The 27853-nt window shown below is 40.5% G+C and overlaps 1 protein-coding gene across 1 annotated transcript in view; it reads left to right on the forward strand.

The window, feature by feature from the left end:
• The window catches only part of NCAPD2 (non-SMC condensin I complex subunit D2), a 31189-nt gene extending 4011 nt beyond the window's left edge, over nt 1-27178 (forward strand). Inside the window, exons 8-31 of the mRNA XM_014067598.2 lie at nt 39-186; nt 999-1196; nt 2880-3014; nt 4413-4494; nt 5006-5168; nt 5895-6022; nt 7306-7515; nt 8418-8592; nt 9211-9295; nt 10300-10433; nt 11871-12003; nt 14328-14412; nt 14487-14651; nt 14792-15009; nt 15564-15675; nt 16100-16223; nt 16351-16506; nt 16890-17067; nt 19747-19841; nt 20481-20561; nt 25023-25209; nt 25366-25507; nt 26484-26636; nt 26905-27178. Of these exons, the coding sequence (XP_013923073.2) occupies nt 39-186; nt 999-1196; nt 2880-3014; nt 4413-4494; nt 5006-5168; nt 5895-6022; nt 7306-7515; nt 8418-8592; nt 9211-9295; nt 10300-10433; nt 11871-12003; nt 14328-14412; nt 14487-14651; nt 14792-15009; nt 15564-15675; nt 16100-16223; nt 16351-16506; nt 16890-17067; nt 19747-19841; nt 20481-20561; nt 25023-25209; nt 25366-25507; nt 26484-26636; nt 26905-26984 (3367 nt within the window). The 3' untranslated portion in view covers nt 26985-27178. The remainder of the gene's footprint in view (nt 1-38; nt 187-998; nt 1197-2879; nt 3015-4412; nt 4495-5005; nt 5169-5894; nt 6023-7305; nt 7516-8417; nt 8593-9210; nt 9296-10299; nt 10434-11870; nt 12004-14327; nt 14413-14486; nt 14652-14791; nt 15010-15563; nt 15676-16099; nt 16224-16350; nt 16507-16889; nt 17068-19746; nt 19842-20480; nt 20562-25022; nt 25210-25365; nt 25508-26483; nt 26637-26904) is intronic.
• Nucleotides 27179-27853: the final 675 nt, after the last annotated feature.

The raw sequence follows: 27853 nt of genomic DNA on the forward strand, positions 1-27853 counted from the left end.
CAGCAGCATCAATCACTGACTTTTCGTTCATTGCTCAGGGAAATTGGACAGAAATGCCCTCAAGAACTGGCTCGAGAGGCTTCTGGGATGAAGGGCTATGCTGCCTTCTTGACAGAACTCACTGAACGAACACCAGCTATTGTTCTGGCCAACATGAGTGTCCTGTTGCATCACCTGGATGGAGAGGTTGTTTCACAGAGATTGTGTTTTCCATATAGAAAGTATATGAGCATGAAATAAATCACTTCCTATTTTTATTGGCTGAAGATCTTGAAAAAAGTTTAATGAACTAATGGCTGAGCCTGGTGCTTTCCCTTTTAAGAAAACTGAATCCTCCATTTGTTTGTTAACTCAAGCTTTTACATTTATTTTTGTCTCTGCTGTGGGCTCTGTATCTTAATAGGTTCAGAACCATCACTTGTCCTTTCTTCCAAGTTGAATAAACACTTGGATATCTGTTTTTTTCCCTTGTAATCCTGCTTGGCTTTTCAGGTGGATAATTCTACCTGAAACTTGCAAGAAAATGCCTGAAAGTTTCAATGATATTTATTTGATTGCAAGTCTCTTGCTTGCAATGTCAAACTCTAGTACCTTTTTTTGAGTAAACATAACTTAAATCAAGATACAAGCCTATTGAAGTGATGCTGCAATGTGGAACAACAATGGCACTAAAGTGTGCCAGGCCCAGAAGGGATTTTCCTCAACAATTATTGCAAGTATATATTTGTCCCACCAAAAACTCAGCATCAGCAAATTTTCACTTTCCGTTGCCTTTTCTCTGTAGCATTTGGCAATTCGTTATCAGTAAGTCCAGTCTAACGGAGAGCTACTATTGTAAAGAGCTTTTGGCCTGAGATTCTTGCATAGATAAATCAATTTAGTTTGTTTCAAATTTAAATCTTCTTTGGGATTTTTGCTTTCTGAGCATATCTTCTACTTTGCAAGTTTTGGAAATGGCCAGCCCAGATGTCATTCTGAACCATGTTCTAATTCTGCAGAGTTATGGAATGCGTAATGCCATTTTGGCTGCTATGGCAGAGATGCTGTTGCAAGTGCTGAATGGAGAGCAACTGGAGGAAGCTGCCAGAAATACAAGGGATCAGTTCTTGGATGCTTTGCAGGCGCACACATGTGATATCAATAGCTTTGTGCGCAGTCGTGTGCTTCAGCTCTTTACCCGAATTGTGCAACAGAAAGTGAGTTTTGAAGAAAATACCATCAGGAGCCAATAACCAGACCCACACTTGTAGAGTTCAAACTAGCTACTTTATTCTTCTCTTCGTATAGTTACAAGAATCTCCCCAGACTGGTAGCTTTTCCCTGGGAAAGACAAGAAAGGCTGGGCGGGGGGGGGGGGGGGGTCAGACCTAACCTCTTCTATTTACATAGGGAGGCAAGGCTGATTCCTCCCTTAAGAGGGTGTGGTTTTTTTTTTATTGTTTTTCACCCCAATACCAGTGATGGCGAACCTTTTTGGCACCAAGTGTCCAAACCAGCATGCACATGCAAACCCAAAGCTGGCCGGTGCACGCATACCTGTTTTTTTGGCTGTTTTGGAGACCTTTTTTGGCCTGAAAATAGCCCCAAAACAATAAAAATGGTCTGTTTTTGGCTATTTTCCAGGCCATTTTTGGCGCCCGCGAAGACCACCTGCGTGGTGCACGTGCCAGACCCCCAAAGACCAGCTGTCTGGCTAACTGGAAACCAGAAGAGCTGCTGAGGATGACATGCATGCCCACAGAGAGGGCTCTGTGTGCCACCACTGGCATGTGTGCCACAAGTTCGCCATCACGACCCATACTGTTTATTGCTTAAAGGCCACCTAGAGTTGCTGTGAAGCGAGTAGAGGCTGTATAAATTTTCTAAATAAATAATAAATAAGCCCTCCTCCCGTTTGGGATAGTTGTTCTCCAACCAATACTTTTTGAACTTAATTTAGGGTAACTAATATGGTACTAATGTCTTTCAAATGCAAAACAGTTTGCCACAAAAAATACACCATCAGCCTAAAACATAAATGAAGAACACAATGCAGTATCTGAAGAACAATAGTAACATTTAAGAACTAAAAGGAGTAGTGGTGAAAGCAAAAAGCTATATATATATATACTCCTGCTTTGATTATTACAATGTGCAATATTGGGCTACCATTGAATAATATTTGGAAGCTACAATTAGTCCAGTGGCATTGGCAGTTTTGGAGGCCCCTAGGGTGGCACATGTAACATCTTTGTTATGCAAGTAAGGTGTAAGCAATTCATATAAGGCTAACAGGCTAATTTTAGGTGGGAACTTACTACTTGCTGCCTAGCAGTTATTGTTTAGCAGTGAAAATATATTACAACTGTTCCTTCCATATATTCCTCTAGCAAAACCATTCTAGGGAAAATGAACTTTTGCACTATATACCCTGTCTCCCTGAAAATAAGACCTCCCCAGATAATAAGCCCAATCGAGCTTTTGAGCGCATGCGCTAAAATAAGCCCTCCCTGAAAATATTGCAACAAAGCAGGAGCCATGAGGTGACCACGCTCGGCACTTTCTGCACCTCAAAAATAATAAGACCTCCCGGAAAATGCAGAGAAAATGGAAGGCAAGCAGTCCCAAGAAAACTATAAAAAACATTTCAATATCACATTGTTATAATTTATATATATATAAGCGCTTATTTCGGGGGTCAAAAGAAAATAAGACCCTGTCTTATTTTTGGGGAAAACACAATATCTCAGTCTTCTGTGTATCTCCAGATGGCAGAAAATATTTAGCATAGCAAATGTCTTGAGTAGAGTTGAGAACTTGTTAGACGGGAATACTAGTTGTGCAGAAGAAATACATACAACAACATCAGTTGTATCAAATATCTTCTCTTTTTACTTTAGGCTCTGCCCTTAACTAGATTCCAAGCAGTTGTGTGCCTTGCTGTTGGTCGGCTACAGGACAAAGCTGTAACAGTGGTTAAGAATGCTATTCAACTACTCTCTGCTTTCCTTTCCAGCAATCCTTTCTCCTGTAAGGTAAGCTTTATAACCTATTTATTGGCAAATATTTACTGCAGTATTTTTCATTAGTCTCACCAGGCTGCTTGCCTTCCCTTGAGAGTAATCAGGTAAGGCTTCATGAATTCTGGGGGAGGTCCTGTTTATGCTGTTTATGGCAGCGTAACAATTCCAAGCTCAGCCTTGCTTGACCCCCTCCCTCCAGCCCAGCTGGCAGTTCCCCCACAGTCATCATGCCATCAATCAAGCCATTTTTTCTACCATAATACAGGTAACCCAACTTTTCCTTTTCTAAGCAAGGTAATTAAGTCACGCCTGAGTTTTATGACCTTTTGCATCGCAGTTGTTAAGTGAATTGTGTGGTTGTTAAGCGAGTCAGGCTTTCCCCATTGACTTTTGCTTGACAGAAGCCAAGAGGGAAGATCTCAAATGATGACTGTGTGCTTAAATACATGCCAGTTGCCAAGTGTCTGTATTTTGGGCACATGACATGGGGGTGCTGCAAAGGTTGTAAGTATGAGAAGTGGTCATAAGTCGCTATTTCAGTACCATTGTAGCGTTGAATGGTCATTAAACAGATGGTTGTAAGTCGAGGACTACCTGCACCTCTTTTTTTTCTCTCTCTTATAAATAAGGCTCTTTTTCGTTCTAAGCAGCTGATAAAAAAGAGGAGCTTGGCTCAGATGGTGCCTTAATTTTCCCTTCAACTGCATTCAGTATAGGGCTCAGGATGAGCTGCTCTGGAATAGGCAGCTATCAGGTTTTCTTCTAAAATGGGTTTTTAAAAGTTGACTGTTTTCCTTGAATTTGCTATCAGTCACCGCATAACATTAGTATATTTGGTGATAAAAGAAATACTGTATTTTTCGGAGTATAAGACATACCTTTTTCCCTCAAAAAAGAGGCTGAAAATCTGGGTGCGTCTTATACACTGAATACAGCATTTTTTTGCCTCCCAAACCCCCGCCCCCTTTCCCAAATTGGCCGTGCAGAGCTTTTAGGTGGCTTTCAGAGAGCTCCTGGGGGCTGGGGAGGGCAGAAATGAGCAAAAAATGGGCCGTTTTTTGCTCAATTTTGCCCCACCCCCAGGAACATTGTATAAGCCTCCGAAAAGCTATCCATGCCCTCCCCTTTTTTTGACAAAAATGGGTCATTTTTTGCTCATTTTTGGCCCCCACTTCCCTCAGGAGCACTCTACAAGCCGCCTAAAGGCTATTCATGCCCTTTGGGGGGCGGGGGGCGTTTTTGAGAGGTTTGCAGAGTGCAAACACTTTTTTTTTAAAAAAAATGCCTCTTCAAAACCTTGGTGCATCTTATATTCCATTGCGTCTTATACTCCGAAAATACTGTAAGCTCTCATGAGAATATGAAAATAGAATTATTAACAAAGCTAATATAAACCTCTCATATTTACAGTTGAGTTGCGCTGACTTAACTGAACTTCTTGAAAAAGAGAAGCAAAAACTCCAAGAAATGAAGAAAAGCAGAATCCCAATTGGTAATGTGCTTCCATCTTTGTCATAGCTCTAGGGAAGACAGATAAGAATAGACGTTGTTTTAAAAGGGAGGGGGAAGAAGAATTGCGAAGTTAAAATGAGTTGTAGCAGGAAACAGGAAAGGCAGAATCCTACTCTGGTACTAATAGGATTCATGATAGCGCAACCTCCTGTCGTTCTATCTCCAAAAGCTGCTTTATCTAAAAGGATGCCTCACAGGCATATTTGGACCGCCAGCCCTTATGGCCTTACTATCTTAAGTCCCTCTTCTTCCTCTTCGTTCCCTCAGGATTGCTTGGCACCTATATTTCATGGTAATCAGTTTGTCTCCGTGAGAGCAAAGTCCACAGTCACTTTGAACAGATAGCTTTAGAAACCAGATATTTTAGCCTGGAAGCAGTGAAATAGAGATTGCTTCAACACTGTCCCTGATCCTCCAGCATTCATTCTCTAAATACTAATGGTCACAGTAGGAATGGAAAACTATAGCTGATTCTTTCATTCACCTCACAGAGGCCGTGATCTCCCCTGAGGAGGAATGGGAAGCGATGCAACCGGAGCTCCAGGCAACCCTGAAGAATTGCCTAGACTCAGAGAAGGAACATGATCTTGAGACAAATGACCCAGCACAGCTAATCAAAGATATTGTCCAGCTGCTGAGGAAATCCAATTACAAGTGAGTAAAGTGCCGGGATATGGATCCTTCTGCTCTGAATGTAACACAGAACATTTGGAGCTTGTTGCAGGTACTTCTCGACTTACCCCACTGCAACTAAGGCTGGAGTTTGAGTCGTAAGCCGTTGCGGTCATTACATGAGTTGCCAAGTGTCCTGAATTGGTTTTTACGTTTTTGTGACAGTCATTAAGTGAGTCGCTAGCCGTTAAGTGAACTGCATGGCTGTTAAGCAAGTCCAGCATATCCAATGGGTGTTTTTCCCCCATTTTCTGCTGGAAAACAGCGAAAACGAGTTGCAAATCATGGTCACATGACCACGGAATGATGCAATTGGTCATAATGCGAGCCAAGTGCCCAAAATGCAATAACATGACTGCAGGAGGGCTTAGCCAACCATACATTTGAGCAGGGGTCTCCAACCTTGGCAACTTTACGACTTGTGAGCTTCAATTCCCAGAATTCCTCAGCCAGCACATACGCTGGCTGAGGAATTCTGGGAGTAAAGTTGCCAAGGTTGGAGACTCCTGCATTTGAGGACAGGTTGTAAGTAACTTGAGTCCATTGTAACTTTGAATAGTTGCTAAACAACGAGTCATTAAGTGAGGGCTACCTGTATAGTTATTAGGTGAATACTTTTGAGGTACACTACAGGTTTCAAAGGTTAGATAAATATGTAAGAAATAGCTAAATGAAATTTGGCTTTACTGTGTTTATTTCCTAATGTAGGAATGCCATCTATCTGACACGAGAAGGTGTGCGCCAATTCCAAGGATTGGAGCCCTTCTCCGGCAGTCCAGGAACCAAGGATGATGAGGAAAACGTTATTCTGGATGTGTTGAGAACATTATATCTTGGTAACCATCTAATGCTGCTCCAGTTAATTTACTCTTTGGTTGATTCTAGAAGATTCCAGTTATACTGGTAATAATGATTGTTAGTTTGATAGCCTCTTCTCTTTATGTACAAAGTGAATAGGGAAATTAACTTTTTTTTAAAAAAAAGATGCACTGATGTTTGCAGAGCTAAATTGTCCCTCTTTCTCTTCTCTTCTCTATTGGACCCAAGCATTATATCTGGAATGCCTCCTATACCGTATTTTTCGGGTTACAAGATGCACCTCCCCCCAAAAAGAGGATAAAATTTGGGTGCATCTTATATACCGAATGTAGTCCCACCCACTTACCCCTGAGACCAAAAACGTGAGGCATGGAGGCAGGGATGGTTTGTGGCAATCCCTGCAGCCTGGAACAGCTGATTGGGGGTATTCCGGCAGTCCAATCCACCTGTCAATCAGCTGTACTGAATCAGGCTGCAATAAGTGCTGAAGCTGTCCTGGCTGGTTAGAGTTTGCAGCAGCAATCACATTCAGAAAGCACAGTAACTGATTCAGCAGGATTCAAAATAATAATAATATACAATACATTACCAAAAGCAGGTTTTCCAAGGTGGCAGTAAATACAAGCAAAACAGAAGCCGTTTCACTTTCAGTTCTCGGCTTAGGCAGCAAATTTCAAAGTCTAAATAGCCCTCACTGGCTGACTTAGTTGCTATGCCTATTCATTGACTGACCTTGTAACCATGTGTCAACTGAATACCATGGATGCTGGTAGGCAGAGACAGAATATTTTTCTTGTTATTTTCCTCCCCAAAAACTAAAGTGCGTCTTATACTCCGAAAAATACAGTATGTCTTGTTTAAAATATTTACCATGGAAACTTCCAATACTGAAAGAAAAGAGCATTCCTAGACTGATAAATTTTGCACAGCCCTTCCATTCCATTCTTCTCTAAAGATGCTCCTTTAGAGAAACAAGTTTATTTCGTCTATTTTTATTGTAAGAATAGAAGAGAAGATACCCAGATGAGGCTTAAACTGCGAAGTCTTTGGTGCTCTTAGCTTGATTCTTTGCTTACAGATAGTTCATTACCCAACTAGGTCAGATTATCAGTGCATCTTGATGATCTTACCGAGTTGGGTAATGAAATGTCTGCAAGCAAACAGCCAAGTTCAGAGAACACTAAGAACTTCATATTTTATCGCAATAGGAGAGTGAAAGTTCACCTATAGCAATATAGACTTTTATGTCACACCTTGAGTTTGGGATTTCATGTATTCAGTCCTTGTTTCTGCTGTGCAGATACCAAAATTAGAGTTGGTGTCCAAGAATCCACAGATGATGTTAACAATACAGGGAATGAAAAGCAAACCGAGGAAGAACCTCTGCCAGCAGCATTAGTAAAGCAAGAGATGCTGGTGCAATACTTACAGGATGCCTACAACTTTTCTGCAAAAATCACTGAAGCCTTAAGCATGGTCTCCAAGCTCATGTATGAAAGATCAGTATCTGGTAGGTATAATTATGCTTCTCTTCTTTTGTTTTATGTTTACCATGTGGTCATGTGCCATATAGTTTGAGTTAAGGCTTCTGTTCTCACCTAGGCTTCCCAAGAGCATGAAGCAACTCCTTGTCCCAAAAAAAAAAACCTTTTATTAATTTACTGTGAATTCTGCTAATTCACATCCAGCAAAGTCTTTCAAGGGAGCATTTACAGACACAGACCTTATCTGGCTTGGAGAGCTGACAGGTTGATATCTGCAAAACTTGGCAAGGAGTCTCAGACAGTCACGAACCAATTAAGCGAACCGGTTGTCTCCTGCAAACTCCACTCCCTTTTCGCTCTTCTTTTATTTCCTCCAGGAGGGCCATTCATCATCCACTGTGGCCTTACTCCCAAGTCGACCCCTGTTCTTTAGCTGTTCCCTTCATCTGGCGACTCTGTGCATGCGCAGACTGGGAACAGCTGTTCATCTGCCTCATTGATGTCTGACTCTGAAGGCAGCTGATAACTGGCATATGGCTCTGGCCCCCTCTCTGCCTCCGACACAGAGCCCTCATCAGAGCCTTCCCCAGACTCCAGGACTGGCCCATGTTTCTCCCCAACCTCCTCACTGTCCGAATATGCTGCCAGACACAACAGCTTCATGTCTGGAATAATCAAGGTCTGAAAACTTGGAGTATTTGTTATTTGGAACATTTCTGAAAGAATTTTAGAAATCTAGAGGGAGCCCTAGTTCCCCAGCTCATGACACAGGAAAAAATACTTCTACTCACCAGAATTTAGTTACACAATTCCCAACCATATATCTGACCAACATGGTAGATTAAGTCTATCCTAACTTTAGATTAGTGGCCTGACATCTGAATTGAAACTACAATAATGTCTTCTCTTTCCTATTCTTTCTTTTCAGTGGCCCAAGAAGCTATTGAGTTCTTTGTTATAGTTTCTCAGTTTGGCGTACCTCAAGCTGTGTTTGGAGTCCGTCGCATGCTCCCCCTGATATGGTCTAAGGAACCTGGAGTCAGAGAATCCGTGTTGGATGCCTATAGGAGACTCTATCTGAACCAGAATGGGGACTCTGAAAGGTTTGGCTTGACTCATTTCTCTCCATCGCAGCAGAAAGGCAGGACACAAATTTTATATGGATAGTCCTCGACTTACGACCACAATTGAGCCCAAAATTTCATATTGGCCCATTTTATTACTTTTCTTGCCACAGGTGTTGAATGGATCACTGGATGTTAAGTTAGTAACATGGTTGTTAAATGAAACTGACTTCCCCGTTGACTTTGCTTGTCAGATGGTCGCATGACCACAGGACATTGCAACCATGATAGATATGAATCAGTTAAATTTTGATCACACGACCCTGGGGATGCTGCAATGGTCATAAGTATGAAAAATAGTCATAAGTCACTTTTTCCAGCGGTGTAACTTTGAACTGTCGCTAAATGAACTGTTGTAAATTGAGGACTACCTATACAGAATCTTAACTACAAAGCTTACTATTTAGCATAGTCAAATCTAAGCTTTATCTCGGTTGATTTTCTCATTTGAAATATGTTGCACAGAAATAGACTGTGAAACCAAGGCATTCAAAGCAAATGCCTTACACCTAGGAATGGCCCTGGTAACTTTTGGGTAGAATGCCATGATGACAGAATTAATGGAACTCACTCTATTCCTGTTTATTTTCTACACAGGACTCAAGCCCAGAATTTGATTCAATCACTCTCTCTTCTAATAGTTGATGCATCATTGGGGACTATTAAGTGCCTTGAAGAAATTGTGAGTGTGTATTCTCTTATAAAAAGCCATCTAGTTGCATTTGATGGATATTCTTCATTTGAAGAATATTGTAGGAATAATCTCTTCCCCCAAACTGCCATCAGGATTATCTAGCTAAATGTTTATTTTATCACCTTAATCTTTATATTTTTGCAATGCCTGAGGTACTTAACACAAATGCAGATGGGCCTTTCTAATAAGTTTCCAGAATTAATTAAATCAGGAAATTGCTACTTTAATTGATGCTGGTAAGTAGAATGTTTTAAGGAAACATGAGTGAAATATAAAATATTATTAGACTGTATTAGCGATTTTTTGGATCAGGATGATAAGATAGATAAGAGCCAAGGTGGCGCAGTGGTTAAAAGCAGCACTGCAGGCTACTGCTAGATCAGCAGTTCAGCGGTTCAAATCTCACCGGCTCAGGGTTGACTCAGCCTTCCATCCTTCCGAGGTGGGTAAAATGAGGACCCAGATTGTTGGGGGCAATATGCTGACTCTCTGTAAACCGCTTAGAGAGGCCTGAAAGGCCTATGAAGCGGTATATAAGTCTATTGCTATTGCTATAGAGAAATCTTTATTTGATCTGGGATTTCCATCTCCTGTTCTAATTTCATTTGTGTTAGAATGAAGGGATCATCCTCAATCCCATTACTACATTAACATTTAAAAGAGAGAGCAAACATTTGCTTCTCTGGTAAACCCTTGATATGTTCTTATCAATATACACCTATCTCTTCATCTCCTGAATGGATGAATTTATCCTACATATGAATGAAGTTCTCCATACGCTCTGTGTAAATATCTACAAAGGGGGAGAAAGTCAAATTTCTGCTTGGTCCTACTAATTCTGGTGCAATACCTTTTATGGCCACCTGCTTGCTACCTTGAAAAAAGAGTGCCAGAGATAGCTTAGGCTTTGAGCTTGGGGATGGGGGTTGAGTGTTATACTAGCTTTAAAAACTGCCTGGTTTCATTTCCTGACTACCTTTGTTGTTTCTTAGATATCAGAGTTTGTGCAAAAGGATGAAATAAAACCTATTGTGATTCAACTGCTCTGGGAACAATTTACTGAGAAATTGCAGTGTTCAAAATTGGAACGCCATGCTGCTATTATACTTCTTGGAATGATGGCACAGTAAGTTGTTAGCTATTTCTATATATTGTTGCTATATATTTAGAAGATTCAGTATAATTGTATTTGCATGCGACATTCTAAAGAACCTAGATCCTGCTTCTCCCTGGGAAGCTTCAAGAAAGTTTTCTTACTTGGTAGCTACCGTGTTTCCCCCAAAATAAGATGGTCTTATTTTCTTTTGACCCCTGAAATAAGCACTTGACCTTATTTTCGGGGAGGTCTTATTATTTTTGAGATGCAGGAGGCGGTGAGCATGGTCACCTCATGGCTGCTGCTGTGTTGCAATATTTTCGGGAAAGGCTTATTTTAGCACATGCGCTCAAAAGCCCAATTGGGCTTATTATCCAGAGAGGTCTTATTTTCTATGAAGTAGTTGTTTACAGTGATTTACAACCTGGTGATATATATGTGAGAAGAGAAAGTCACAAGGCAATTAGATCATTGGTATTTTTTGAAAAATAAATACGATAAAAGGTGAATGTCTCTTAGTAAATAAAAAGATTCTTTTGGATGTAGTAAAATCTTAGTATTCTGCTGTCAAGTACTTAATGAGTTCTGATCCTGTGCAATCTGCCCCTTCCTTCTGAAGCTCAACCTGCCAGTTTTTCTGGAGGCAGGGCAGGCACAAAATTAACACCCCCCCCCCCTTTCAAAAATGTGGGAATAGTGCTTAGGTGCCTATCACAGTTATTTTATTTCAACAATATGATATGTTTTGAAAAAGACTCCTTCCTCAAGAGCATTCCATGTATATTAATCAGTCACTGAGTATTTTCCAAAATATATTAGCCCAACAATCAAATAATGTTGACTGGTACTTGGCTATCCCTTCTTTTTGCTTTTATTTTTGAAGGAGAAATATTTTCCTCTCCCTTTTGGTTTTTACAATTCCCCAAGAAAGGATAGTAAATTCTCAATATTATTTGTTGCATGTTGTGGCCCTGTGATGAAGACATTTGTTCTTAGATACTTTGTTCCCTAATTTTTTTTTCTGTTTTCTAAAGATTTAAAGTTTCAGTGATTTACTCTGTGCTTAATTTGTCAAGTTTTAGTCTCAGACTAAATGGCTTTGATACCTTCTAGCCTCACCCCCAGCCACAAAGGTCTAGCTTATTGAACATTTCTTGAGAACTTTACAGGATATTATTAGCCTAATAATAATAATGTGCTAATATAATGTTACCATTTTTCGTGTCAGTTACCTTATGTTGTATTCTTAATTTCAGCAACTCAGTGAAATCCTTGATTTACATTATCTGTAAATAATTGATGTATAATTCATTATAATTGTGCACAATTCATTATAAGAAATTAGTATTGGTCCATTGTTTCGCTTAAGACAAATACTATAGGTTTTTGCTTTGGTCTTTCTTAAGGTCACTGGAGATTTCTAGTATATTGTTTGGATCTAATCAGGGATTTTTCTGCCCTCAACAGAGGGAAGCCGGAGATTGTGGGAAGTAACCTGGATCTATTAATCTCTGTGGGATTGGATGAGAGAGTCCAGAAAGATTATCATTTTGCCCAAGAAGTGTGCTGTGCTATCTCCAAAATTGCCAATAGTCAGAAGGTCAGAGTGATAAGAATATTTTAGTTCATTTATTTATCTCATGGACTGATAATTGTAACTGACAACACAAATACCAGTTTTTCAACCTGAGAATAACTTCAAGGGCAGAGTCTTTGTTCAGTAGGATTCACTGATATCTGCCTTGAACATTGCTGTGACTATAGTTTGTAATCCTATGCTGTAAATGCAGGGCCAGTTTTATACAAGGTTATATTAACTAATTACGTAGTTTTATGGGCTGTTTCAGTGCACCAGTTTTCACTATATGCTTATCCTTCTTTGGAGCTGTTAAATGTGTTGCGAACATTCTTTTGAACAAATCCGTTCTTTTGAACAAAAAAGAGCTGCAAAATACCCCGATTCCTCGGAATTACAGTTTGCCCTCCAACGCATTCCCAGAAGCCGTGAGGTCTGTCAGTCCTGGAGTTCTTCACTGCTAACCACCATTCATTTCTTATTTTATTCTCTTCCTTTGGCCTTCAAGCTCAACCCAGATGTGAAATCTTGGATGGTCCCAATGCACCCTGAGCTTTCCCCTGCTTTTGTCTGAAAACATTGTAGGAGGAGAGAAGTGTTAGACTGTGGTGGAAAAAAATATCAGGCATCTGGGAATATTTTCCCCCAACTAAAAAGGATATATTAAAAGGCATAAGCTTTTTGTGAGCTGCATCATCAGATGGAAAAAAAAAACGGCAGCTCATAAGAGCCGAGGTGGCACAGTGGTTAGGGTGCAGTACTGCAGGCCACTTCAGCTGACTGTTATCTGCAGTTCAGCGGTTCAAATCTCACCGGCTCAAGGTTGACTCAGCCTTCCGAGGTGGGTGAAATGAGGACCCAGACTGTGGGGGCAATTTGCTGACTCAATTTGCTAAAAATCTGTAAACCGCTTAGAGAGGGCTGAAAGCCCTATGAAGCGGTATATAAGTCTAATTAATTAATTAAATAAATAAATAAATTACAATACATTTCCACATTCAGGGTAAAGAATCCCATAGTACTGTAAAGAAAATTTAATGTCCCTAAAAAAACAGACAAAAGAACAATACTATACTTCCATGTTGGAAGCATCAAAGCGCTTGGTGAAAGGGTCAGCCGGAACCATCATGGGACATCCAGTTGGGAGCTCCTTTCATGACCCCTTTAAGTTGCCCACCTAAGTGGTCTCCATCTATCTACTTGTGGACGCCTGCTTTCAAACTGCTAGGTCAGCAGGATGTGGAGCATGTGACAGGAGATCACCCTGTCCTGCAGCAGCAACTGGATCTCGAATGTGAGCTTGTCAATCGTCAGCCCAATGTCCTAGCCTCATGAGCTGCCACACTCCTATGACAAAAACCTAAAGCAAGTTCAGTGTGTGTGTGTGAGAGAGAGAGCGAGAGAGAAGTAAAAAGCCAACCAATTTAATTATGAAGAGAAAATAAAAGTATGCATGAAATGCAATAAGTATATAAAATACAGGAGTGCTGCAGGATTCCCTGAATAATAATTTATATTTAGGAATTATATAAATAATAATTTATATTTAGATCTAGGATTGTGCCTAGAAAATTGCCTTCTTTTATTAAAGGGGAACCTAGCAGAGTAGAGGAAAGCTTTTTTATTGGTATATTTTATGCCAAAAGTGTTGTTATTCATTTTGGGATAGCTGACTGGATTTGAGAACATACTTTAATGAGTTAGAAAGACTTCTCTTTCACATTTTTAGTAAGGCAGGGGGGAATAAAACATTTGATAGAATGGAATCATTTGGGGCAGAATGTTTAAGGAAGACATTTAGGGATTTTGTTTGAAAAGAAGGTTAGATGACTCTGGGATTATCCTAAGCAAAGAGCTTTTGAGGATGACCAGACTTCATATTAGCAGGATAGCCTGAACTTTGAAATGGCAGGCTTTCCTATTTATTGTCCTTCCCAATTCAAATTTGAAGAAAATTTTAAGAAGACAAGAATGTGGGCACATACAATCTAAAACTTACTCATAATTTCCCCTTTCTTTTGATTTAATGAAAATGATAAGATCAGCACAAGATATTACTTCAGGCTACGTTTATAGTACTTGCCTTCAGGCTTGGTCTGTAGTTTTACATTTGTCAACAAGGAAATCAGTTTTTAAAAATGGGATAATATATATTCTTCCAAAAGTTCATGTATATATGGAAGAACTATGAGTTCTAAAATAGGATCTTCTCTAATTAGTGACAGAGCGTCTTTCAATATATAGGAACTTCAAAATGAACTAATAAAGCACAAATTAGCTTTGATTTCAGTAAAGAAAACCCAAAATGTTCTGCTAGTTATGACAAATATTTTTCTCTTTTCTAACAGTCTGACCTTGGGAAAAGCACTCCTCCCTTCCGATTTCCCCAGTCACACTTACTTTTCAAGCGTCTGCATGAGGCCATAACTGTGGGTGAGTTGGTGAAACTGAGAGGAAGGTAGGCTACACGCATGTTATTTGGTCTGATTGTAGGCCTTTCCCCCTAGGTTTTACTCATTCAAGTGCACATTGGATTCCCTTCACTGAGAGAGCAGTTGCCCTTATCTACCTGTTGGCAGAAGGACCTGAGGAAATATGTGCTCAGATCTTGCAGTGTTGTAGCCAACAAGCCTTGGAAAAGTTGCAGGAATTTACTACAGCAGCTGAGGCAGGTGAGTTGAAGACAAGCCCGGTCTCTGCTTTTACAGTCTGCTTGGGATACTTGAAGCAGGTGACTTGGCGTGGCTAGAGAGGACAGCAAGAAAAGAAAAGAGTATAAATGTACCATTAAAAAGAATTGTCTGCTCTCCAGAGTCTGGATCTTCTTCTGATGAAGCAGCTGGTGATCCAAGCATGATTGAAACCATTATGTTAACGCATTTGGTCTCCCTTGCGGGAGATGTGGCCTTGCAGCAGCTTGTATACCTGGAGTTGTCTGTAAGCAATGAGCTACGCAGACGCCGTGTCCTTGGGGAAGAACGAGAGGCAAAGCAACAGGCTTCCAGCACTGTAAAAGTCCAGAATAGCAAGGTGAGGGCTGGAATTCTTCTTGTCTCAATGTCTATTTGCATTCGGTTATTTCAAGGGCTTGCCATCAGAACATGTTACTCATCTGTTTATTAAATGCTACACATTTCCATAATTTGGGATGGGGACCTCTGCTGAGCGTATCCTTCTGCAGAGGTTCCCAACTGATTGCGAGGAGTAGTGGTATAGCAATAGCACTTAGACTTATATACTGCTTCTTAGTGCTTTACAGCCCTCTCTAAGCTGTTTGCAGAGTCAGACTATTGCCCCCAACAATCTGGGGGGTCCTCGTTTTACCCACCTTGGAAGAATGGAAGGCTGATTCAATCTTGAGCCTGGTGAGATTCGAACTGCCAAATTGCAAGCAGTCGGCAGTCAGCAGAAGTGGCGTGCAGTACTGCATACTAACCACTGTGCCAGTTTTGCTCTTTTTTTCAATGGTATACATTGGAAAAAAATCATGAGTGCCTTCAACCTTTTCTTACTCTTAAGGCTGTCCCTGCTTCACTGAGGGACAGAACACTGCTAGCTTTCAGTGATTTCTTCCTTCTGCACAGTGTACTGGAAATGACACCAACCTGGAGGAGGACCTGGGCTTGGTTGGGGCTTCTGCTGAAGATACAGAAATGGAGCTCATCCGTTCCATTTGTGAGACAGAACTCTTGGATGGTAAATATGGAAGCTGAGTAGATCCCCCCCCCCAATTGATGAATTTTGTAATTGTTTTTTGTGGCCTACTGGGTAAGAAATTGAACTACCCACATATACAGAAAACCCTAGCTTTCAGTTAGTTTGCACCATGAACTCAGCCAGGTAACCAGCCTCAATTAGGAGAATATGGAATGCTATATTATACTGAAATAATGTTTAAAAACTTCAGAGGCAGAGTGTACTGAATATTTCTCTCCTGCTATGCATGTTTGTCAGTGGCTGAAGCATGTCCTATCATGGGCCACTTTAAATGAATTATCTTATGACAATTGTTTCTTTATGCTTGCCTAAAGCATATATACTTTGCATGCCTGTGGATTTTTACTTGTACTCTATACAAGTTTAACATTCCCTGCAATGATCCGTTTTCTTGCCTTTATAGGAAAACAGCTGCTTTCAGCCTTTGTTCCTCTGATACTCAAGATTTGCAACAACCCAGGACTTTATAATGATCCAGCACTCTCAGCAGCTGCCGCATTGGCCCTGGGAAAATTCTGTATGATCAGGTAGGATCTGTGAAGAAGTTTTCTTCCAAATCCTTTTTTGCTGATGTACCGTTTTATGTTTCTTCCTACAGCTGGGAAGTCTTCTAACTAATGAACTGAAGTTTATTCACTTTTTATTCCCATGCAGCACAGAATTTTGTGACTCGCATTTGCGTCTCTTCTTCACAATGATGGAGAAAGCCACACTCTCCAGTGTACGTGCAAACCTCATCATTGCAGCTGGAGACCTGGCCATCCGCTTTCCCAACTTGGTGGAACCCTGGACACCCCACCTCTATGCCAGGTAATTCTTTGGTGGCAAGGTCTCTTGTCTGGAAGGTGTGAAAAATATGCTACCCTGTTTCCCTGAAAATAAAACATCCCCGGATGATAAGCCCAATCAGGCTTTTGAGCGCATGCGCTAAAATAAGCCCTCCCCGAAAATATTGCAACCCAGCAGCAGCCATGAGGTGACCATGCTCACCGGCTCCTGGCCCTCAAAAATAATAAGACCTCCCCAAAAATAAGGCCAAGTGCTTATTTTGGGGGTAAAAAAAATAAGACCCTGTTTTATTTTAAGGGAAACACTATAGCTGGCTGGCTGTAGTATAAAAACGTCTCCAGCAACTGAAGCCTTCAAAAGGTCTGATGGTGTACCTCATGATGTCCCTTGATTTTGCTTCTTAGGTTGCGGGACCCTTGTCAACAAGTCAGGCGGACAGCTGCTATGGTGATGACTCACCTGATCCTAAAAGACATGGTGAAAGTGAAGGGGCAAGTGAGTGAGATGGCTGCTCTTCTCATTGACCCTGAAGAGGAGATTGTTCATCTGGCTCGGAATTTTTTCACTGAACTCTCTAACAAAGTAAGGAAAGAAGCCTCGTGCTAAACTCTCAGAAATATAAAACCTACGTTTCTCATTTCTGTGTTGCTAAATTTCAAATAATGTTTTGTAAACTACATACCTGAAGCATGATTGCCACTTAAATGTCCAAAATAGAAGCTTAAGATGCTCTCAATACTTATGGAGCAGGCTGTAGCTGTTTGAGAGGAGTCAACCAGATAAGCAAGTCAGAATACAAAAGGAATGTAATCACAAGAGGATACTGTGTCAAATGTGGAACTTTTATGTTCATTTAAGTCACAGTCTTGACTTAATTTAAATAGCCCTATTTGGTTTAACAAATTTTAGAGAAGTATAAGCATAGTTTTCACTAAGTAGAAAAATGTGTGGTTTTATAACCACATTTGTGCACCTCTTACTAACGATACATATGCCTATATTCCCATCATTCTGTCCTCTTTTAGGATATGATGACTGAGGAATTCTGGGAGATGCCAAAGTTAAGAAACATTGGTTAGTTATTTAGTTATTAGATTTGTTTGGCATCCATCTCACTTTGAGGCAACTCTGAGTGGCTTACAACAATAAAAGCCAGTAAAACCAAGAATAAATATTTCTAATAACAATAAAGATTAAAATTTAAAACAATGGCATTCTTTTAATCCTCAGACACATATATTAAATTAGAGCTTCTCCCTTACCAAACTACATACGTATTATAACATTTCTCCAATTATGTATCTATACCTGTGATTTTCAACATTAATATTACTTCATAACTTCCTTTTTCATCATTTTAACATTAGTAGCATGCACTACAGTCCCCCCCCCTTTAACATAATACAATCATCCTAAAGATCTCTAAAATATTCTCTATCATTCCCTCCTTTCAATTTCATCCCAACTAATTTCATTGCTTTTATTTTTAATTGTTTATACTTTGCTGGAAGCCTTTAAGTAGTAAACTTCTTTTTTATGAAAATAATTCAAGCCATCCTTTATTTTTTTCTTTTAAACTTTTCTCATCTCTGACTATATTATTTGCAAATTAGAAGTTACCATTTTTTTATCCTCTTAATTCTCTTGCGCCTCGTAAACAGTAAAAATCCATTGTGCCTTTTGATTAATTCCTTTCCTATATGTAGCCATGGAGAAATTTATGCTTGCACTACATATTCAGAACTTTTCCCTAAGCAGATGCTCACCAATCATTCATTTTTGAATGGCCCAATAGTGTCCCTTTTCATCTGTCTTTCATCTAACAAAATGGTTTACTTACACAAATGATACACAGATACACACACACACACACACACACACACACACACACACACACACACACACACACACACACACACATATATATATATATATATATATATATATATATATATATATACACACACACATACACTCACAACAACTTATGTGAAACCTGTTCCTATTTTCTGACCTAATTTGCACCCTTTTATTCACAATTAAATCTATACCATCATTTCCCTGTGTGTATCTTTCAATTTTACACAATAGTCAGACCCCTTCATTCAGATCAATTATATCCTTCCCTTTCAGTTTCCAAAACACATTTTCCTTTTGTTAATTTTATCCAATTTCATGTTCCATACCACTGTATTCTCTTCAATTTTTACACACCCTCTTTTCACATGGCACAGTCATTAGCAGATTCGTAGATAGTGACTTCAAATACGCCTCATGGATTTGTTCCGTCAAGGCTTCCAAATAATGCCTTTCCGTGAGATACAGAAGACATAAACAAGGGTACCATCGGTAATCCCACTCATGTCATCCACATGACTATATGCCCTATATATAACCTGCTTAAGAGCGAGGAGGTGCCACTCAGTTTCAGCATGTTTGAGGCAACATATCCCAAGCATAGTCATTCACTTTTGCCTTAGGCAGCCTCATTCTGTTCTGTGCAAGCTAGGATCTCAACTCAGGAGATACCTTCTAATCCAATCCTGTTGCTTGCCTTTCCCCAAAAATAGCATGAAACACTAATCTCCATTCTGGGGAGATATGTTCAGATTGAAAGAGATAGGTCTGCATTCTTCCACTAGCAAAATGGGGCTGATACTCAAGTAATTTCAAACATTAGAAAGGTCTCCTTTTTTTTCTTTATTCAACCCTAGTATGCAGGCAACCTGCTTAAAATAAGCACCATTCAGTGCTTAAACCCTGATCCTTTCCACCTTGCTAATCTGGAGAATACCATGAATCTCTTTGCTCATAACCAAACAAAGCCTTCTTTCCTGCCCCCCAAAAAACAAACATGAATTAGAACCAAACTGCCATCCAATGTATTTTGATGTACATACCACGAACCTCTTACTGAGCAGAAAGCCGTGTAATATATGTTTCATTAATGGGGATAACAGCATCCTGTTATGATCATATTAATAAAAGAACAAAATGTTCCGAATGAAAGCTCTGTTGGCTAACAGTTTGATTTCCACTCTCAAAATAGCCTTTTCCAGTTTTTTCTGTAGATAGCATGGGCTTTTTCCCAAGGTAGAATGGAACCTCTTTCCAGGTCTGACTTTGGGATAAATGTGTCTGGCTAGTCGTGATCTGAGCATCTGTCTTTTATCCAGTACTATCTCATATAGGTCCATCCCTGTCTCCAAGGCTGGATGGGTTCAAGAGTTTAAGAAGTTCCACTCTTTCTTTGCAATGCAGGATAATGCTGTTTATAACCTGCTCCCTGATATCATCAGCCGCCTCTCAGATGCAGACTCTGGCATAGAGGAACAGTCTTTCCATACCATTATGAGGTAGCCTTTTCATTTTAGATTTTTTTTCTCCTTTATATGTCACATCTAAGGCACCGAACATCCTTAATGCCTAGAATGACTGGGCATATAAAATGGGAGACAGAACGGTATGTTGGATTATGGAGTGCAAGTTTATTAGGTATTGCCTATGGAGATTCTCAATCATCCAAATCATGTGCTAAAGGTTGTTTTAAAAGGCAACTGGACTCTCTTAGGTTTTTTCCTTGAAAATGCTTCTTAACCAAGATGCTTCTTCAATTCACTGAAGTTGGATGAAAAATGAAACTTTTTCAAGGAGGAAAAAAACTAAGAAAGTCCAGCTGCCTTTTGAAAACTTTTGTTTTGGATTATGTTGAATGCCTGGAATTCTTGAGAAGGAAACAATAAAAGAAGCATTATTGCCTTTGGATATTGCTAGCAATGAATTTCTTGAGCTAACCAAACAATAAATGAGATCTAGAAATCCACTTTGAAGAAATTCCTTAACTTGTCTCCTGTTTCAAGTAATACTGAGAAGAACAGAAAACTGAAATTTCAGAAAACCTCACAATCTTGTAATTGTAATCCAACAGTAAAATACTGAACATTAATACTCGAAACCTTTTTTTATTCCTTTTTTCTCTACACTCTACCCCTCAGGCAACTTTTTTCTTTTATCACTAAGGATAAGCAAACAGAGAGCCTGGTGGAGAAACTATGCCAACGATTTCGAACTGCTCGGTGAGTAAGGAATTGCTAAAGGAAGGCGCATTCCGTATGAGAAGATCAGTCAATCTTTTTGAACTTGAAATGAGAAGGTTTGGCCTCTGGAATGAGAATCCCAGCAGAACAAGTTTAGAGAGAAGGGATACATTCTCCTCACAGTGTAAAATTATATAGAGCCACAAAGACCAAAAATTACCCTGTGGCTGTCTAGCAGGATGCAAATAGTGTGTCACCAATTGTAGTTGGATAGTGGCCGTGGCTTCGTGTTAGGCTTAGAATGAAGTCCTACCAGATGACAACATTTAAGAAAGGGGACCTGGAGCACTCCCACACGTTGCAGTCAATTAGATTAGCAGATATCCTCAGGGAGAGGCAGTTTCTCAAATCATCTGGCCCTAAGTCACGAAATGGATTCAGTGGCTAAGACACTGAGCTTGTCGATCAGAATGTGCGGTGGTTGAATCCCTAGTGCCGCGTAATGGAGTGAGCTCCCCTTACTTGTCCCAGCTTCTCCCAACCTATCAGTTTGAAAGCACGTAAAAATACAAGTAGAAAAATAGGAACCATCTTTGATGGGAAGGTAACTGCGTTCCGTGTGCCTTCGGCATTTAGTCATGCTACTATATGACCACAGAGATGTCGTCAGACAGCGCTGGCTCTTTGGCTTTGAAACTGAGATGAGCAGCACTCTCTAGAGTCAGAAAAAACTAGAACATAGGTGTGAAGGGAATCTTTACCCTTATCTTACATGAAAAGCTTTAGATGTAAAGCTGATAACCAGCATCTTGGATTGCACCCGGAAGGCAACTGGGCACTAGTGCAGCTCACACAGCAGTGGTGTCCATCCTGGATCCTTCTGTGGTTTTTGCTACCTTTGATCATGATATCCGGGCTCCAGGGATTAGAAGCACTTTTTCCCTCCTTTCTCTGTGGCCAATATCCAAAGAGGTTCACTGTGTTGGGTGGCTGGGGCTTCCTGGGGAAATGTCATGCCATGCCACCGGGCTGGGATAGTTGAGGCCACGACTTCTTTGCTCCACTGTGGCTCAGCAGATTTTGCAGCCACCAAATAGCTTCTGAACTGTGGTGTGACAAGCAGCCTCTTGCGGTTGTGTGGCTATTTGCTGCCTAACAAGGCATTGCACAATGTAGCCCAAAGGGCAGGGAGGATCGGTGGTTTGGGAAGTTGAAGGGGAGGAAGTGCCTGGCTTTGGAAGAATAGATGCTCAGGGCAGGGAGGAACCAAGCCAGGAATGGCTTGGATCAGGTCCTCAGTTAAAAACAAGTGGGATTTGGTTAACAACAGCAACACTAAGTGCCAGGTTTACCATTGCTAGTGATGGGGTTATGTGACATAGAACTAAATTCATAATTGCACTGCTTAGTAATGGGAACTCCAGTCCTAATTACCATCATGATATGAGGACTATCTGTATATGCTTAGCATAGACTTGGGGCATTCTTCCCCCCACAGTCCTAGTGAAGCAATTAGTAAATGGGGAGCGGGATGAGGGGCAGAGGCTATATGACAATTCTAGCCTATAAGTAACCCTCATTAATTGTGATTGGGACAAGCAACTCTGACAAGCTAAGTTAAGGACAACATACAGCAATTATATTGAGAAAGGTGGTAGTCTGAGGAATGGTCCAGAATCACCATTGGATTCTAGCATATTATGGTTTTGGGCTACATTTGCCTTTGAATGCAGATGTTAGGAGCTTTTGTTTGCCTTCAACCAGATGTTGCCTCTCATTACCACCAAACGTTTTGACTTTTGTTTTTGTCATGTGGGGGGGGGAAATAAAAATGGGGACATAGAAGGGACCAGACTTTCCAGAATCTAACCATAAATAATTCCAAAAGTTTGGATGGGAGCTTTTCAGGAAGCTTGATCCTACATGTACTTCTGGTGATTCTTAAATTTCCACATTTTCTTGTACATGCTCTTGAATGATGACTGTAAAGGTGGTGCCAGACAATTGTACAGATATATATGCACACACGTACATGTGTACACACAATGTACATTTCAATAATCACAATAATCCTTGGTTTACTGCAGCAGATTAAAAAGTTATAGAACTCAGGGATCTCATTGGGCTGTTGATAGCAAGAGCACTTAGACTTGAAACAAAAGTTTGGATGTTCCATTTTTTTCACACCACCCCAATGAACTTGCTCTTCATATCACATGTACATAGAATCCATGATAAATAAGAATGTAACAGGTCATTCATGCTGACATTGCATTATTCATACAATCTGCACAACCTGTCCTTATGGCAAATACTTCTTTCTTATACTGGAGCATATTAGTGATTTAGGAATTAAAGGAGTGAGATCTGGGCCTTCCTTCTAAAAGGCCTACTAGATAATGTTCTAGAAGGTTAATTTGCACAGGTTCAACCTCCCATGTGTGTGCATACATAGAGAAACCCATTTGAATAACCACTATTCAACAGCTTATTCCCTTGAATAAATTAAGCCTGAATTGCCTTGGTTTCAAAATTCACTCTGAGGTCTGTTTTAGTTCTGGGTTAGTTATTGTAAAGCTCAATATGTCTCTTCCTCATGCCAACTTCCAGGCCAGAGAGAATTGGTACATAGGTAGAATACATTTCCTTTAACCCAGAATAGGACACCACCTCCCTTGTTACCGTGTTTCCCAGAAAATACAGCATGTCCTCATAATACCACATTTTTCTGGTGGGCAAAAATATAAGCCCCGCCCCGCATATAACCACTCTGGACAACCCCCCACCTCCGGCCAGGCAGAGCGCTGCTCACCAACCTAGCAATATCCTGAAAGTGCAAAGCCACGGGAACCTGGGGGAGGCAAAGGTGATCGCGCTGCTTGGTTCCTTCGGGATACCGCTAGGTTGGTGAGCAGCGCTATGCCCAGCTGAAGAGGGGGGTTGCCGGGTGGCGGCTCCTCTATTGCAAGCGGGCTCCCAAAGAGCCGGGCACAGCCTCATGGGCAAATGGCTGTGTTGCGCTATCGCCAGCTGCCTGCAGAGTGTACAACCATAGAGCATGCGGCCACTGCCGAAACACTCGAGTTGGAAGCCATGAAAAAAGCCAGGCTGGGATGGTAGCGGAGGTGCCCTGGCTCCATAATGAGAGCTGGGCCATGCATTGTGAGGCTGGGAGGTGGGTGAGCGAGAGTGGAGCAGCCGCTCGCGCAACCCCCTTCTCCAGCCATGCAGAGCACCATTCACTGGCATTTGGAAGGCGCCAAGCTGGGGGGGGGCGGGCAGCGGCTCACGCAGCTTGGCAATACCCCTAGGTCAGTGAATGGCACTGTGCCCGGCTGCAAAGGAGGTTTGCTGGGGGGCTGCTCGTGAGCGTGGTCATTTCATGGCTGTTGTGTTGCGCTGCTACCACAGCGCAACACAGCCATTCACCCATGAGACTGTGCCTGGCTCTTTGGGAGCCTGCTCACAAGAGAGCAGCTGCCCGACAACCCCAAAACAATAAACCTTTCCCCTTTAATAAAGCCCAAGCCATATTTTGTAGGTAAAAAGAAAATAAGACCCTGTAGTATTTTCGGGGAAACATGGTAGTTCCAAGCTTGGAACTGGAAATTTCCTGAGCCTCACAGAGCAATTCAGAAGTGAAGTACATATTCATGATCAGAGATCTCCCTTGTTTCCTTGGCAACCATTCCTTTTTCTTTGTCATCTAATCTTTGTCAACACTCTATTTGAATTCCAGTAGTCATAATCAAATATTTTGCAACATTGTTACTTGCCTCTTTCACTGTCCTTTTTCTTTCCTTCCTCTTAAACAAGCTGTCAGAGTACCTTACTTATCTTATTCACGAGGGAAGGAGCAGCTACATTGCTTATCTTGTAGATTATTTATAATTCTGAGGTTCCTTGGTTTCCTTCTGGGTGATTTTCAGTGATTTGCTTTGAACTCTGCAGAGAGGCCCATCAATGATAGTGTTAAATATGTAATCCCAGAATCAAGGGATCTAAATTGAGCCAAGGATGAAGTGGAGATCAGCAGAATCCAAGTGCAACAAACCTGGCTACTTACTCTGTACAGATAAAATGTATTAATTGTGGGCTCTAGAATAACACATCAAAATGAAACAGTTTTCTACAGGAACTTTAAAAACGATGACATCTATAGCTGTGGCCATTGTGTTGGTATCTTCCTATGAATATCTGATTGGGCTATGCAGGAGACAAAATGTTAAGCTATATAGCATTTATAAAATAATAATTATTTAGTGTTATTTAGCAAGGTTCTTTTGTTCTTAATTAATTTACTTATCGCAGCTTAGGACACTTCTTGGGTATTTTCTGGTATGTTTGGTATGTGATCATAGGCATACTTTCTGTTCCAGTTCATTTTGGGAGCAAGGCTTCTCCATATCCTGTAATTTAATGTGCTGTTTATCTTTATGTTTGATTGAGAAATCAGGGCTTCACCACTGAAGCTACATTATTTTTCTTCCTCTTTTTTAGAACAGAGCGCCAGCACCATGATCTGGCATACTGCCTTACCTTACTTCCTCTCACAGAACGAGGGCTCCGTAAGATGCAAGACAACTTTGACTGCTTTGCTGATAAACTCCAGGATCTGACAGTCTACAACCACTTCCAGGCTGTGTTAGGACGGGTTCGTAGGGTGGCCACTAAGCCAGAGATGAAGGTGAGGGTCATCTTTTTTCCCAAGATAGCATGATAGCATATGCCATCTCTCTGTGAAGGGAAGAAAAAATAAAAATAGCTCATTGCTAGATCATGGACATATAATAATTAATTCTATGATATACAATTTATATTTCTGTTCTGTATCATTCCTCAGGCTCTTACTGAAGAATTTGAACAGAAGCTCCAGAAGTGCCACAACAAGGGTCTGGATTCCTTTACTGAAGCTCCACAGGAGACCACAAACCAAGAAGGCAGTAATATATCTGTGCTACAATCAACAAAGAAAGTAGTGCCAAGTATGTCTGCACTTTATACTAGCACTTCCTAATTCACATATTAAAAAAATAATATATGTAGCCAAAATATTATATTTGACCACTAAATTAAGCAGTAATTTTCACTATTGACTTAGTGTTTTGCAACATTCCAGAACGTACTCTAATCTTTTATGGGATGAGGAAAAATTGTACCCAAGTTAAATGTTGAACAAAAGATGTAAGGAAGGTCCAGTAACATATACAGAGAATTCATGAAAGTGGCTTTTCAATTGCTATACAGCACTGTCTAGCACCGTGATGGCAAACCTATGACACGTGTGCTATCGTCAGCTGCTCTTCTGGTTTCCAGCGTGCCGACCAGTCGGTCACATGTGTGCCAGCCAGCTGGTCTTCACGGGTGCCGGAGCAATGGAGAACGGTCCAGAAAATGGTCCAAAATGTCAAAAAACAGGCATGTGCGTGCCGGCCAGCTGGTCTTCGGGCTTCCAGTGCTCCAGCGCACACACGTGCATTCCAGTTTGGGCACTCTGTGCCGAAAAGGTTCACCATCACTGATCTAGCACATCCATCCTCTCATCTAATTTTGCAGATTTGCAGAAAAATGTCTAGCTTTCCTATGAAGGAATAAGAGAATAACTTATTAAGTCTTTTTACTTAAAGATGGGAGATTTTACTTCACAATGGTTTGATAGGAATGACTACTGCAAATTGCTACGTATATCTCCCCAGTGTTATGCTTATCAGCTTTACTTACTTGTTCTACTTCCTGTACAGAGGGGACAAAAGCTGGTTGAAATACATCTTTTACATTTAATTCTGTATTCAACACTTCAAATCATCCGGAGACAGTATTATCTTGCTCCCTTTACAAAGAACACAAAATTTAAGCATGTCTTCTGACTCGGGTCTTTGGAACAATATGAGATGTGACTTGCAATTATTTGAATGTTCAGTTATTAAAGAAAAAAATTAAATGTCTTGTTTCCTTTCTTAGGATCCTGTAGGCGACCTCTTCGGGCAGCCAACAAAAAAACTGACTCTGCCTTCATCACTCCTGAGCCCCGCATTACTCGATCGAAGAGGAAGACTTCCAAACACAAAGTTAACATTGTTTTCTCCAGTGATGAAGAGAACAGCTTAGATGAAGGTGAAAATATTTTCTGTCTGAATTTAAGATATTGAACTAGTCAAAATGTATTTGTGAGCTTATCTTTTTGGGGAGACCAGAATACAAGAATAATTTTTGTGTTAAATTTCATCAACCCTATTTAAGCTCTGGGTTGTTTGTTACGTTAGAGAGATGATTATATTTTCAGAAAATTAATATGAACTGGTTGAATATGCGACCTGTCCCCATAAGTCTTCTGTCTGTGCCAGTTCCCTGAAGGCCATCTAACATTTCCTGCTTCTTTCAGAGCTTGATGCTGAATTGATAGTGGAGGAGACCCCCAGCAAAACAACTCCTATTTCTCGTTCGTCTCGCCGGTCTCGATGATTACCTGCCTTTTTATGGATTCTGTTGGTTAATGGGAACAAACTTTTGCAAGATTTCAGAATGAATTGGGTCCCTTCCTTTTTTATATTTAATAACGTTACATGAGAGGGTTATTTTAGATTTCAAGGTTTGGCATTGTAATGATTGCTTACTCACATTGTTGATAGATTAAAATGTGCCTTTCGGTAAATACATGCTCTGAGTATTATTACTTTTGTATTTTGATTTAGGAGTGTGACTGAAATTCCTATATGTGCATATTATCTAGGAGATGTTTCAGAACTATAAAAATATATTTTGATATAATGTAAGCCAGTTTCCATGCATACATTAATTAAAGAGATGCATTAGCATACATAAAGGACAGAGAATCAGAATATTCTTTTAGGGGGTACAGTAACCAAAATGCTTTTTTTTAATGGAACTAAGTAGTCAAATTTGGAAACAAAATAGAGCAAAATGCAAGTTAAATAAGACACAAAACTAATTGTAACCAATGTAAAATGCAATGTACAAGAGAGGTTTTTTTTTTAAGTTCGTGGCATCTTGGCTAGATTCAAATGAATTTGAAGTGATCCATGTAGCCATCACATAGGAATCAGTCAACAAAACAGTAATGGAAAATAAATATATTTGGTATTTTATTATTTGTATGCCGCCCTTCTCCGGGAGGACTCAGAGCAGCGAACAATTCAAAGGGGAAAAAAAGGGGGAACATAAAAGACAAAATACAAATAATAAAAGTAGACAACAGTCGCACAACCATACATGTCGAGAGGGGAGGGAACTCATCACCCCCAGGCCTGCCGGCAAAGCCAGGTTTTGACGGCTTTTCGGAAGGCCTGGAGAGAGGTGAGGGTCCGAATCCC

Source organism: Thamnophis sirtalis, unplaced genomic scaffold (genome assembly GCF_051295495.1).
Source record: "Thamnophis sirtalis isolate CommonGarterSnake01/CBP01778 unplaced genomic scaffold, rThaSir2_p1.2 scaffold_5, whole genome shotgun sequence".
NCBI lineage: Eukaryota > Metazoa > Chordata > Lepidosauria > Squamata > Natricidae > Thamnophis > Thamnophis sirtalis.